The 15817-nt window shown below is 36.2% G+C and overlaps 1 protein-coding gene and 1 long non-coding RNA gene across 4 annotated transcripts in view; one reads left to right on the forward strand and one right to left on the reverse strand.

The window, feature by feature from the left end:
- Positions 1-15817, forward strand: part of LOC123866949 (four and a half LIM domains protein 2) — a 209174-nt gene that overhangs the window by 55231 nt on the left and 138126 nt on the right. For 2 of the 3 annotated variants that reach the window (XM_045908757.1, XM_045908751.1), the window contains exon 2: positions 13019-13104. In XM_045908757.1, coding sequence (XP_045764713.1) covers positions 13019-13104 — 86 coding nt within the window. Of the gene's footprint in view, positions 1-12023; positions 12708-13018; positions 13105-15817 lie in introns of those variants that run through there. The other variant, XM_045908750.1, reaches the window with a different exon arrangement.
- On the reverse strand, positions 2142-8678 carry LOC123866994. The gene is made up of 3 exons (XR_006796307.1): positions 8647-8678; positions 4725-4731; positions 2142-2152 (listed from the first exon to the last, which is right to left on the reverse strand). It is a non-coding gene; the product is annotated as an uncharacterized LOC123866994 (long non-coding RNA).

Consider the following 15817-nt stretch of genomic DNA (forward strand, 5'->3'; position numbering starts at 1 on the left):
CTAAATATTTTTAGGGTTCCGTACCTCAAAAGCAAAAAGGAAATAGGATCAATTCGCTGTCTGTCTGTCTGTCCGTCTGTCTGTCTTTCCGTCTGTCCGTCTGTCTGTCTGTCCATCTGTCCGTCTGTTCGTCTCTTCGTCTGTCATGTGTTCATGAACAAATATTAGTATTTTCAATTTTCAAAGTAACTAAATATTAAATCAAGTGGGTCAATTAAGTATGAAATTAAATATGAAAGGACTTTACCAGTACATTCTAAGACAGATTTTTATTTATTTTTATGCATATTTTTTTTAATGCATAACAGTTTTGATTTCTTGTGTAAAATGTCGAAAAAAAATACCCGAATACGGAACCCTCGGTGCGTGAGTCTGACTCGCACTTGGCCGGTTTTTTACAAATTCAGCCGGGCTGGCTTGCGAAACCAAACGCTGACGTTATGTCCAGTAGAAAGAATACATATTTTCCTTGTGCGACAATGCGTAGAATAATACCTGCGTAGCCGAAACCCACTCGATTTTGATCATGGCCGTAGCCAAAGAGGCGGAGGTTGGTTTTAGGATCTAAGCCTTTTTTTATACAAGTTAGCCCTTGACTTTAATCTCTCCTAGTGGTAATAGTGCAGTCTCATTTCTTGGCCGGTAGGGCCATACTAACCATATAACTAGCCATGACCCAAGCCTCCCACCAGACCAGAAATTTAGAAATGGCCACTGCGTCTGGGAGACCGTCAAAAACCTAAACCTAAAATAATACTTACACGATTTCTTGCATTTGCTTACCAATTTTTTTTGGAAATATATCAAACATTTCGCGCTCGCTTCACTCGCGTTTTGAATTTGTATTACTTGGTGTATGCCCCGCAATTTCGTCTGCATGAATTTAGGTTTTTAAAAATTCCGTGGGGGATTTTCCGGGATAAAAAGCTTATGTTCGTTTCTGGGGTGCAAGTTACCTCTGAATAGTAAGTATCAAAATTTTGGTAAAGAAGTATCTTGCTATGGCTAAACTCGTTTCCCTTTCACTTATTTTTTTCTGTATTGAACCAAAAACACTTACGCTCACTGCGCTGCGCTTTTTCATTGTTGTATTTTATTCCACTATCCAATTGAAAGGCGAAATTCAACTAACCAGGTAATTAGCCCATAAAGTTGAGCGAACGTATTTTTCCTCATGACAGGATTCAGTTCCGGCCCTGATAAAACCTCTCCCGAAATCAATTCCTGGCTACGGCCATGGTATTGATACTTTGAAGGTGGAATTACAAGTTAAATGTAATTTTAAGTTAACATGCATTTTGTTTTACAAAATGAAGAGTTTTTAAAAGCTATTGAAATAAATAAATAATCTTTTATTTAAAACCACATTGCAAACACAGTTCACCGATCAAGACCCGGCAACATACAGAGAAAAAATACAAAACATACAAATAAACTGAAATATCTAAATAAGCTTTCAGAGAGAACCACCGCCTATTTCTTCAAATACAATAATAAACAATACAATAATACAACAATATATAAGAAACAATGTCTCCCGTAAACAAATCTAAACCCCGTATTTTTGATGGTGGTAGCCTGTAAATCTAAAAGAGGCAGGTGGCAACCCTACACCTACCCTACACCTAGACAGAATGAAAAATTTGTTTTCATTACTCGGCAGGCCTACTGCCAAAGTTTGACAGAAAGTGTGGCGGTAGTTGTGACCTCTGATTGGCCGACTCTCTTTCACTATTTGCTAAAATTGATGATTGCAACAACAATTTTTGCTTTTTTGTAATCGAAAACAGAACACGGACGTCAAACAGGTTGACTAATTGCAATCATTTCTGACCGGCTAACATTGTTCCGCTAGTGGCTCAAACTCACTGTCGCAGCAAGAACATGGTAAATTCAGCCAATCACAGCAATTTGAATTGGATATCACAAATGTACCGATCTAGGAACCGAGAATGCACGAACCAGGGCAGATAGAGATAAGAACAATAATATCATACGTAGGAAATCGACGGGGGCTTGTTGACAAGTATCCTCTTAAACTTAAACTGTACCGTCGTCGTCGTGTTACGAATAGGTTTATGGCATAAGTTTTTAATGACGTAACACTATATTTATCGCAATAATTAAGGCGCTAACGCTGTTTCATAGCGAACTTTCGCTCCACGTACATCTGATAACGTTATGCGCTGTTCGTCTCATTTTGCGAAACTTTTCCCTTTTAAATACATACTATTTTCCAAGAGGGTTTAAACTTTACAAGTCGGGGAGTTCAAAAGCTGCAGTGTAAACTGTCGTAAAGTTCTGTTTGATTCATTTCAAGTAAGTCGCACTTAAAAGAAGTTTTATTTAAAAACTAAATGATGCCCACGACTTTATCCACGTGGTTTTGTTTTTAAAATCCCAAAGGAACCCTTTAATTTTCCGAGGTATAAATTAACGTATGTGATAATTCAGGGTATAAGCTATCTCCATTCCAAAAGTGTGTAGGATTTCTATTGCCGCTATAATAGCAATACAAACCTACCTAATAAAAATTTCAAAATGGCCGTCATGTAAATTTAAAGAAGTCTTTATAAATAAACTACATCCATGATAAATTAGGTAGGATAATCTTGTACGACGAAACTATTTGTATGGTAGCTTACGCACTAGCTTCGACTTCCGTCATCTGTGCTCTCTCCGTCATCCGTGAGAATATCTCGGATCTGCCTCGGATTCAAATCGGACGTATGACGTAGATAATATGTCCAAAATGTCCACTGAATAGCTTGGATTTGGATCAGACATATCCGAGTTTGGTCCAATCGGATCGGATGAGTGCGTAACCGCTCTTAATGCACGAGTCCGACTCGCACGTGGCCGGTTTTTTTTTTTTTAATTTGGAAAGTAATAAAAGCTCATGTATTGTTCGTGCCTGAAGAAAGTAAGGTTTGGTCGAAATTCAATATCAGCAACCTTATGAAATATGAACGATACGGAACCCTTCGTGTGCGAATCCATTTCGAACTTGCCCGGTTTTTTAAATCCGGAACGTAATAAAACTCATTGTTCGTACTTGAAGAAACGCAGGTTTAATCAAGTTGCAATAGCGGGAAACTTATAAACGCTATATAGCGTTGAGATTGCGTTTTGTTACCAGGAACAGTATACCAGGAATCCAATATTGGAGGTACTGTCCTGGAACAAGTGGCTTCATCCAGGAATTTCTCACTTAATATCGAAGGTGGAACTAGTTTGAACTTGTTTCGAGAAATTCCTGGGAAAAGAGAAAGTACCTAACTATTTTAATCTGAAACAGTTGTGGATAATTTGTAGACGATCTCTAAACTAAACAGTTTGACTTTGCTCAGACAGAACTATTAACAAGTGTAAATTAAAAATTTTCAACACCCCCGACCAGGTTACAGAGTAACTAGAAAAGAGCTGATAACTTTCAAAAACTTGGAGTATTCCAAAACATCATTTTCAAATAAATAATAATGTATATCTAGGCAACTTCCATCTTGACAGCTTGACATTTGTCAATTGACTTAATATTAAGAACCTAACGGTTATCTAACCTTCTTTTCTACAAGAAAACTAGAAAAGAGCTGATAACTCTTAAACGGCTGAACCAATTTTATTGGATTATAGCTAAGAACACTCTCGATCAAGCCACCTTTCAAACAAAAAAAACTAAATTAAAATCGGTTCATTCGTTTAGGCGCTACGATGCCACAGACAGATACACAGATACACAGACACACAGATACACAGACACACAGATACACAGATACACAGATACACACGTCAAACTTATAACACCCCTCTTTTTGGGTCGGGGGTTAAAAAGAAACAGCTTTATACTACATACTACTACTATATAATAGCAGCGCTGTAGTCTTATAAGCGGGTCTTGGGTTCGATACCCGGCAGGGGCAGTTTTGGAATTTGTCACTGTCTGGTCAGTGTTAGAATTGTCACTGGTCTGGTCTTGTGGGAAGCTAAGGCCGTGGCTAGTTACCACTCTACCGACAAAGCCTTGCCGCCAAACGATTTAGCGTTCCGGTACGATACCGTGTAGAAACCGATATGGGGTTTGGGTTTAATAAAATTATCATACCCTTTCTAAGTTAGCCCGTTACCACCTTAGACTGCATCATCACTTATCACTAGCGGGCTGATTCACTAACTCAGTGTCTAACACTGAAGGATAGCCACCGAGTTTATTTGACATTGGTTGGTGCTGCTTCACTGAGTGATATTAAAATAATTTTTCGCAGAAAACTGGATGAAAAAATAAATGTCAAATGAGCTCAATGGCTATCATTCAGTGTAGTGCCAGACTTTGACTTAGCGAATTAGCCCGCTGGATTGCAGTCTTGACACACTAATATTTTAAAGGCGAAAGTTTGTGTGAATGTGTGTATGTTTGTTACTCCTTCACGCAAAAACCACTGGACGGATTTGGCTGGAATGGAGATAGATAATATCCAGGATTAGCACTAGGATTAGGATCTAGTAATCGAATAAAAAAGCCTTTGTCCACATTTGAACACAAGTAACATAGAACTAACTAGCTGATGCCCGCGACTTCGTTCGCGTGGATGTAGGTTTTATAAATTCCCGTGGGAACTCTTTGATTTTCTGGGATAAAAAGTAGCCTATGTGCTTATCCAGGGTATAATCTATCTCCATTCTCAGCCCAATCCGTCCAGTAGTTTTTGCGTTAAGGAGTAACACACATACAAACTTTCTCCTTTATAATATTAGTGTGATACTAGTATAACATAATATAGCGTAATATCACGACAACAGCTTTTAGGTGCGGTTTGGAGAAGTCATGGGCCACGGCACGTCAACTCACGCCATTAGGCGTGTAATGGTACGCATATGACGGTACATTGTTACGGACAGATTATTATCATTCATAAAGGTGCTAGCTCATAGGAGCTTTGTGGGACGTCCGGGATTCGATTTCCATCAGGGGGGGGGGGGGGGGGGGAAATTTCTGGTCTGGTGGGAGGCTTCGGCCATGGCTAGTACCACCCTACCGACAAGGCCGTGCCGCCAAGCGATTTAGCGTTCCGGTACGATGCCTTGTAGAAACCAAAGGAGCATGGGTTTAACGAAAACTACCATACCCCTTCCAGGGTAACTCGCTTCCATCTTAGACTGCGAAACCCTGATTCTTTTTGCTAGCACCCTTTCGCACAAAATATACCATAGATCAACATAAATTTATAGTACCAGGTTCAATTTGTCGAATGTACCTGCGCAGAAATTTTATTTTTGAATGGCACGTAAATATCTCAGGCAATCATACCGCGCGTCCATCCGCTATTGGTTGTTGCGTACGCGCCGTGTTTTGTAGGCGCGAATTATGAGCGAGAGCACTTGAACCTGTGTCTTGTCACACTTGAAGACTGTGATAACTTGTGATAAGGTCTAAATATTCGTTGAAAGAGAAGATGGAGTCTGATCAAGTTTAGCAAGAAGCTATCGTTAAAATGCAAAAATATAATGTTTCGCCATTAAAACTTTTCCTTTGAGACGTTAGATTCAGTTTTAGTGTTTCGCGTATTGACGAAGTTTTCAGTTTTCTTGGTTGTCTCACTTGTTTTGGGTTTACGAGTAATGTAATAAAATACTATTGTTGTTCCATTTCTTCACATCTTTAAGTAAAGTAAAAGGAAAAATTTGTGGTTACGTCACAAAAAAAAAATTAAATGTATTCATGTTTTTATGCATGCTTAATAGTTTTTGATTTATCGTGCAAAATGTTGAAAACAATACCCGAGTGCGGAACCCTCGGTGCGCGAGTCTGACTCGCACTGTGCCGGTTTTTAACCTCTGACCAAAAAAGAGGGGTGCATATAAGTTTGACGTGTGTATCTGTGTTTCTGTCGGTGGCATCGCCATTAGTTTAGGAGCTACCTAAACTAATGAACCGATTTTAATTTGGTTTTTTTGTTCGAGAGTGTTCTTAGCTATAATCCAAGAAAATCGGTTCAGCCGTTTGAAAGTTATCTGCTCTTTTCTAGTTATTACTGTAACCTTCACTTGTCGGGGGTGTTATAAATTTTTAATTTACACTTGTTTATCTTTCAGTTCGTTTTAGCAGGGCAACTGTTGTGTTGTTATTTTTTTTTAATTATGACTCGTTATGTCTAGGTATCTAAAACTGAGCAGAAAGCAAATTAAACTAAAATTACTCTAATCTATTTTGGAGTACTACTTAGCTAACTTCAAAATACTTTAAAATGGAGTCACGCCCCGCGGTGAGCGCGGTCTTGTCGTGACAAAAATCGTTTAGTTAATTACTGAGGGCGTGACCTATTCCTCATCGCACGAAACTCTAGCTTAGCAGTTAGCACTAAGTTATGGTAGGTATCTTTTTTTTTTGAAACTAGCTAATGCCCGCGACTTTGTTCGTCTGGATATAGGTTTTTTAAAAATCTCGTAGGAACGTTTTAATTTTCCGGGATAAAAAGTAGCCTTCGTTTTAATCCAGGGTATAATCTATTTATACTCTTAATTTCAGCCAAATCCGTCCGGTAGTTTTTGCGTGAAAGAGTAACAAACATACACACATATAAAGTTGGATTTTTCGAAATTCCTACGGGATAAGGAATAAAGAGGATTTATATTAACGCCAAGAGAAACCAATAGCAAAGGCTAGAGCAATCTTTTTCGTAACCAATTAAAACTTTAGCTACTTTTTAACTGTCTATTATTATCCCAAAGCAGGGCAAAGAACTCTTTCCTATGAAAGAAACTTCGAAACTTGGCTGAAGGGACGAATGAATGGTTCAATTTACAAAAGAAAACCCCTACAAAAATGCTATTTTGAACTTACGGTTAATTTTAAATTAGGTCAGGTCACTCCGAGAGATTATTTTAGTCTCATACCTATTATACTCGTAGATGGCACATAAATCGATAAATAGTTATCGATTTGTGTGTCCCAAGAGGCCCAAGAATCTCAAGGTTCTTATTGGACTAAGCCTAAAGATTCGCTCTTTTATCCCTTCATTCAGCTTCACCTACACAACCTTCATTCAGGACTTTTTGGGGTGGAATTTCCAAAAAACCTGATACGTACTTCTTAATTTCTAACCGGAAGCCCAAATACCAATTTTCATGGATCTACAGGTACTCGTTACTTGAAAAATGACGGACTTACATGCATACTTTCATCCCATATTTAACCCCTTTAGAGTTTAGAGTGAAAAAATGATTTAGTTACCTTAAAAGAAACTCACTTTATTTAGTTACTTGAAATAAACTTCCACTAATTATTCTTTAGTGGAAGTTTAGTGGCTTGCGCTTGGCGGCAACCATGCTTGAGAAACAGAGCAATCATGGATGGATCAGCTAGGTTAGAGCGTGCTTTCAAAGAAGACGGCTATTCTCTCTTGCCTTGAAAGTATTCAAGTTATACTTGTCAGGAAACACGGATGTCGTAAGGATTTATGAGCTAGGTAGTGGAGCTATAAACAGACTCGGTAATCGCTACCATCCATCTTGCCCCGCGAGGCATCAACACTGATATATCACCCCGTATAGCCCGTATAATACATAATACGGGGTCACCGTCCAATATTCGGTTACGTACAATTAGTGACCATGAATATTGGAACAGGGTGAGTGGCCTTTTAAGTCATAACCGACAGCGTTTGAGTTTTTTAACCCCCGACCCAAAAAGAGGGGTGTTATAAGTTTGACGTGTGTTTGTGTGTATCTGTCTGTGGCATCGTAGCTCCTAAACTAATGAACCGATTTTAATTTAGTTTTTTTTTTGTTTGAAAGGTGGCTTGATCGTAAGTGTTCTTAGCTATAATCCAAGAAAATCGGTTCAGCCGTTTGAAAGTTATCAGCTCTTTTCTAGTTACTGTAACCTTCACTAACTGTCGGGGGTGTTATAAATTTTTAATTTACACTTGTTATTAACCTACGGCTTCGCACGGTGAAAATATAAATTTCATATTATTATCTACTCCAGGGGATTTCAATTTCGAGTATTTTTTTTAATTTATAGACTACGCTTGGTAACAATCAGACTTGCTGACAAAAAAACGTACTTACATAATTCGTATCATAACTCCGAAAACTCTGAAAAATTATACGTGCGTGACTAAGAAAATAACGAAACTCGGACCCCTGAATAGGAAGCTGACGTTTCAACCACAAAGCTATTATCACTTCTTAGGGTTCCGTACGGGAAATGTGTCATCGGGTCACTATTACTAAGCCACCGCTGTCCATCCGTCCGTCTGTCCGTCCGTCCATCTGTCTGTCAGTGGACTGTATCTCGTGAACCGTAATAGGTAGATAGTTGAAATTTTCACATAATATTTTGTATTTCTATAGCCGCTATAACAACAAATAATAAAAATTTCACAATGGCTGCCATAAAAAAATAAAAAAAAAAAGTTTTATATCTTGTACGATGGCACGGAATCCTTCGTGTGCGACTACGGCTCGCACTTGACCCATCTTTTTTTGGAGATACCAAAACGCTATCTCTTATAAAATACGCCATATTGATTATATTACGCAAGTTGCGATATGAGTAATTTTGTTTGCAAAGTGTAATGTAATGAATGGAAAAAACATATGTTTTCAGCTTCATAACCAGTTGCTATAGTATGCCTGTAATATAACTAGGGCTGCCAACTTTTTTTCGGCTGATTATAGTATTTTGAGAATAAGCTATTATAAGAAGGTAGCTAGTAAGAAGTATTTAGACTCAAAAATATGATATGGTATTTCATGGAGAGATAAAAAAGACAAAAATACATTTGTTTCTAGATAGTTACTCGTTTTTGTTAAAAGTCCTAATACATCTTTGTCATCAAATAAAACCTCGCTTTGTAAAACTTTTAAAAACTTTTGGATTTAGCACTTAAGATATTCCAGATATTTATTTTGTAAATGAATACTTGAAAACTCTTTCTATTAATTTCAATTTCTGGTCAATTTTGTTAGAAAGATGAAAGCCATTTTCTTTACAAAGTGAAGTATTAGTTAACAAAAATATTGATTCATCTAAATGTAATATCTAAGTAATATAAGCATTTCGCGTACTACGAGTAAGTACGTATTTCTTCAACAGTCATAAATAACCCTACTACGCGGAACTGAAGTATAGTACCGTCTATACGAATACATAATAGTATCGAGTAAAATATAGTACAGTTGGCAACCCTAAATATATAACCGTCCTTGCGTACGGGAGACGCTTACTCATTGTTAAAACAAAGGTGTTTTATATTGCTGATGTCATTCATTATTTTGATTTTCACTTGATATCGCTAATCATAAGCTTATTATAGTAGATGCACGAAGTATAAAGAATTATTCGATCTTGACCATGATTTATCTGATGATGCAGGTTTAATATCATCATCTCAACCCATCGCCGGCCCACTACTGAGAACAGGTTTCTTCTCAGACTGAAAAAGGTTTAGGTCAAAGCCACCACACTGGCCAAGTGCAAATTGGCAAACATAATAGAGAACTTTGAAGCGTGCAGGTTTCCTCACGATGATTTCCTTCACCGATAAAGCAAGAGATAAATACTTAATTGCTTTTTATCTGAAACTTTTAAGGCCTTTTATGGGTAACCTACCACGTGTCAGCCCTATCGTCACACACTAAAATAACAGAAAACTATAACAATTTGAGACAATCACTAACTTAAATATATTTACTTTCATTGCCGAAATTCTAAATAATTAATGTTTGAATCAATGTTTGAAAAAAAAACAAAATTCATAAAATCGCATGCATTAGCATTAGTGTATCTCTTAAATTGGTATTACGAACACATGCCTATAGTACCCTAAGTGTGAAACACAGTGACGGATTAAGACTACTTGAAACAAACAGAAACTTGAGAAAACTATAACAATTTGAGACAATCACTAACTTAAATATATTTACTTTCATTGCCGAAATTCTAAATAATTAATGTTTGAATCAATGTTTGAAAAAAAAACAAAATTCATAAAATCGCATGCATTAGCATTAGTGTATCTCTTAAATTGGTATTACGAACACATGCCTATAGTACCCTAAGTGTGAAACACTGAAACATCATCAACTAACCCTAACTAAGTAGGTACATTAGAAATTGGCGAGTCCCTGGTGTGTGCCTGGAAAAGAATCTCGAAACCCCCCAAATAGGTAGTCAAAGTTTTAACTTTTAACCACTAGACTATTGCTCTCATTAAGTACCTACTAATATACCTTTAATATCGAGCACCAAAATGTATTTGAAGTTAAAGACTACCCAATAAAAACAAAGTGGGCTGAACCAGTCCGGGTTCGTTAACTTTTGACCAAAATTCACCAGTACCGGTACAAATGTTGACTGGTGCAGCCCACTTAGCCTTTTTTTGATGGTCAGTCTTTAGCCGTAGGTAAGTACCGTACATTGGAACCTCTAGATAAACAAAATTCTCTAAAAAAAGAAATCAAAACTTAAAAAGTTGGATTTATTTTATATAAAATATTAAGTAGAATAAAATATGAATGTAGTAGTAATAGAAAAGAATAGTACTAAATGTTAAAACACGTCATTTTGTCTCAGGTTCAGCGCAGACTAAGTGAAAACTACGAAAGCATTGCCGAGAACTTTTCCCGCGCATTTTAAATAATCCACCGGTGGTTTGGGCTAACTTTTAACCCCAAAATAAACTTATCGAGTACAGCTACCCGTCACTAGATGGCGCTATTTAACTCTTGGTTCTATTACAGAACTGCAATATGGAAACACTCCTTGCATTTAGGGTAGCACTGATAGTGTAATCTTAGAGAAATAGATGGCGCTACTTTATACTCAATTCTATTTTATAGGATAAGAGTCCACAGTCACAAAAAAATTTTTGTAATATATTATAAGTTATATTTTTGTAATATTAATAAATTTCAATTTATTTCATATACATATAAGCCAAGAGTACTGGCTGCATTTCGAGCATGGAAATGCCAATATTCTTGGCACCATTCCACGCGGGCATGATTTGTATAGTAATAATTGGATAAGGCTAGCTTTAAGTTTCATTGTAATATTTTCTTAAAGACAAATATAAATATTATGGACTGTTAAAAAAAAAATCATGAGAAATTAATAGTACAAATAATGTTAATATTTGCGCTTAGATTTTAATTTCTTAACTAGGCACCTATTACATTTTGACTATAGATAATGTTATTTTTCACATGTGTGGGGACGTATTTACATTGAATAAGTAATAATAAGCCTATGTGAAATCGTCGCCACTAACAAGGGACTTAACAAGCAATTTCACCCAAGGGTGTTGCAATTTGTCAAGCCATTTACGATGGACACATTTAGCCTCGCTGTTTGCATGATAGTAAAGTATCCACACCCTTGCGCCGTCTAACCCACGACAAAAACCACCACTTTTTCAAGACCTTTTCTTTACATCACAAATCAACGCAAGCTTGTAAGTGATTGGGGGTCGCGATATAATTGGCGAGTAAAGCTCGTACGCCCACAAACAGGTGACCATTATCACGTCACTCTCGCAATTGAATCGTAAAAATAAAAAAGGTGGACTAGTTCTTCGCGGTTGCCGTAACGTAGAACTACCCTCCATAATTTTCCCTTATTGGGGAAAAAGTGATTTGAACTGTTTAATAACCCAAAAAACGTATTTCTCGGCATCTAAAATTATTTGTTTTGTTTTCGCCATATTTTCGGTGCCCTGCTGAAAACAAGCGTCCAATTTAAACAATATTTTTTAAGTTGGTTAAATTTATAAACTCAAAAAAAAATACATTAGTTACAAGTGATGTAAGTAAGAAATATAGTAAGAAAGATAGTAAGAAATTTTAAAAGAGTCATAAATTTTTTACAGATAGCTTTGATATTGATAAAAGAATTGCATCAACTTGATAAGATAGAAGAAAATGTGCTGACGATAAACATTTAAAAAAATGTGTGACTATTGAAATTTGAAATTTAAAACAATTTTTTTCTTACAACGCAGGCATTTCTTAATCTTAAATTACTAAATAGAAGAAACATGTACAACTTGAAACGGAGACGGGAGTCTGTTGCATCAGTATACAGAAAAACAACGAAATTTCTTACAACAAATACTGCAAGCTTGTTAAAGAAAATGCCAAATACGCGAAAATATAACCTATTAGCTAAAATCGTAGAAGATAATTTAGCAAATAATGGAAACCTTGACAAAAATGACGATAATGGTAGCGAAGATAGTGATCATAGTGATTTGGGTGAAAGAGATTTAGACTACTACTTAGGAGTGAAAGAGAAAGAAACATGCTGGAGGGATTTAGCAGGGAGAGAACAAATAAAGAAAGACTATCTTTTATATCACTGTGGAGTTACCGAAGAGGACTACGAGAAACTATACAAGAAAACTGTAAAATCTAAACCATATAAAGCACATCCGAGATTAAAACAAGTACCGTTCAAAATACATAAGAAGCATAAGAAAACCAATAGTTTTAGAGAAGAAGTTGCCGAATCTTGGGTTGAGAAAAGGGGTATATTCAAACTGTTTGGTAACAGACGTGATAGTGACTCTACATCTGATAGTTACAGCGAATGTGATTCTAATGAGGATATTAAAGTATCAGATACGTCTAACATTGATAATAATGATATTTGGAATTTGACTGATGATTTCAATGGCTGTAATATCGATGCTTTGAATAAATTGATGGTAAAATATTATATACATCTAGATAATATTAGTAACCAAAATAAACAGCAATTTTTAATACTTAATTAACTTGAATGTTGAACCTACCAAAGAACATTAGTAATAAGCTTAGCTGAGACAAAACTATCAGATTCTAGATACTCCAGCATTTTATTTAGATTTTTTTATAACAAGCCAGTGCTTCCCTTTTTACATTGTTACCGCAGAAAAGGATAAATGAACTTTAAACCTAAGAATTAGCAGAATTGTATTAGTAAAATATTTGGCACTTTGTACTTCATTGTTCTTATTTTGTTTTTCTTTGTTTTCAGGGCGTCAGAATAAAGGAGGTGTCAGAGGGCCGGCCTTGCGACAACTGTCCCGAACTTTGCCCCGGCTTCATTTCACACCCTTGGAGGTTAGTATTTGTCTTTAGCAAGGTTTTTTATAATGTAATGATAGCCTGGGGGTTAGAACTTCAGCCTTCTATTGAGGGAGGGGGGGGTCCGGAATCCTATACTGAGCATGCAACTCTATCTTTTCAGAGCTATGTGCATTTTAAGCATTAAATTAATATAAGTATCTCTTTTAAATTTAAAATTGAGCCTCTATGGCTCAATGGTTGAGGAGCGGACTGAATTCCGAAAGGTCGGCGCGGTTCAAACCCCACCCGTTGCAATATTGTCGTACCCAGTCCTGGCACAAGCTTTACGCTTATTTGGAGGGAAAAAGGGAGAATTGGTCATGATTAGCATGGCTAATATATATATTTTTTTAATACATATATCGGAAATTATGGGACCGGTGAGACCCGAACGATAGGTTCAATCTTTCACACCCGTTTTTTACATAACATAAGTGGTGATATGCCTAATATGTTGCAACATCTGTAATCTATTGAAGTGGTATGCAAAAAAGCATAATATTGTTATCTAATAATGCATAATAAATGATGACCAAAGTTTGGATTCAGATCCACACCCGTATAAGGTACTATCACTTTTACCTACATAATATTATAGAACAAAATCTCGCCGTCGAGATTGGCTATATTCTGTTAGCGCTCAATTATCTCGGCCAAACTACTGTATCTATCAATTTAGGACTTCCTAGGTACTTACTTACTATAAGTACAATAATTGTTCCTCCAAATATTTCTATGGATACTTTGTGATACTCGTGCGAAGCAGGGGCGGGTGGCTAGTGTAGGTATGTACATTAAAATACCTATTTTTTTGATTAAGTAGAGTCGTAAAAAATTAGTTCTTTTTCCGAAACCTCATTTGTATTCCCCACAATACCAATACATACCTACTTAATTATTGTTATCCAAGGTTAACTCTAACTAGGCAGGGGTATATAGATGTTTTATTATTTTATTTTTAACCCCCAACCCAAAAAGAGGGGTGTTACAAGTTTGACGTGTGTATCTGTGTATCTGTCTGTGGCACCGTAGCGCCTAAGCTAATAAACCGATTTTAATTTAGTTTTTTTGTTAGAAAGGTAGCTTGATCGACAGTGTTCTTAGCTATAATCCAAGAAAATCGGTTCAGCCGTTTGAATGTTATCAGCTCTAGTTACTGTAACCTTCACTTGTCGGGGGTGTTATAATTTACACTTGTAGATATCTTATTTGTGCAACTAGATTATTGTTTTGTAGAAAACTAACAAAATTAGGTAACAGTAATGGTCACATTATCATACAATACTCATGTCTACTCATGTGCCTACTCTTGTAGTAAAGCAAACGATTTCTATTTATAGTACAAGCCTTAAATTGTATGTAACGAGTACATAATGGATGTCGTCATCATTTATATTAAGATATTACTAGCAGAGTCGTAAAGAAGAATCCAAAAAAATTGAAAACTAAAAAGTGATCTACTCTTATAGTTACTTACTATGTTATTTGTAATTAACTATTTAATTATAATTTACAAATAATAGTTAGGTAAGTAATTCATAAAGTCAAAAAATTAGTGTTTTAATATAAATTCTTTATAATGAATAGATGTTTTTAATTAAATTGTATCTTAGCTGTTAGGCAATCAGTCTTATCACTTAATAGATTTTCCTAATACCTACTACCTCAGTAGAGATCGGGTTGCCTCTAAATTGAAATAGACACCTAGGTTGTACCTACGGGCGTTCAATGTACTTTCATTGGAGTTTCATTGTATACTTATAAAATATATACTTAATATACAAATATTTAAAGAATATGCCATTTAATTCTCATTTAAAATGCATAGGTACGTGTACATCTTTATATATAAATGATTTTTTTATGCAAAGATTTTCAAAGTAAAAAGACCATTAATAGTTTTATCTTTGACTAGGTACAGTAAAAACAATTTTAGTTGTTATATAAATACCTACCCAATAAGTGCCAGAAAGATGTTCTGAATAGGCAAACTCAATATCATGTAACTAAAGTGTAAATATTCACTAAAAATAGATACGTCAATCGTATAAATTTACATTACACGAAGTTGTTTACTTCACTTAAGCCATACTCTCACTGCCAACGATCTAGTTAAAACGGACCAATCAAAGACTGATACAATATCATCAACTAAAGCCGCTATACATCCATTGTTGGACATATGCCTTTTTTAGTAAGTAGCGCCAGCCGTCAACATTTTTGGATTTTCGTACACAATCGATGCCAGCACCTTCCACCACCACCTTGCTCCAACTTGCTGGTGGGCACCCGGACCTTTTCCCGAGCGCGGCGGTGTCTCCAATCGAGGACCTATCGACTCCAATGCCCATCTGTCCTCCATGATACACATGACCAGACTTCACCCACTTGAACGTTCTAACCTTAGAGCTGTTGGTCATTTTAGTTCTTTGGTGAATCCTTCATATTTCAGACTGTACTCTTCAAATAAATTCTTAGCATAACTTTCCAAAGCGAGCGACTTGGAGTCGGTAGAGTCGTTGTCAGTGTCTATGTCCTTGATACATCGAACAGCTAAGCATCTCAATAGATTAGGTACCAAGTCCAGCATTCCGATGGATTACGTCCAATCGATTAGATAGAACTCTCAAGTTAGAACTCTGGACCGTTGGCTATAGGTTCCATACTTTAACGACGAACAAAACAAAATACTGGACGCAAACAAATG

The sequence above is a fragment of the Maniola jurtina genome, chromosome 7 (assembly GCF_905333055.1).
Source record: "Maniola jurtina chromosome 7, ilManJurt1.1, whole genome shotgun sequence".
Taxonomy (NCBI): domain Eukaryota; kingdom Metazoa; phylum Arthropoda; class Insecta; order Lepidoptera; family Nymphalidae; genus Maniola; species Maniola jurtina.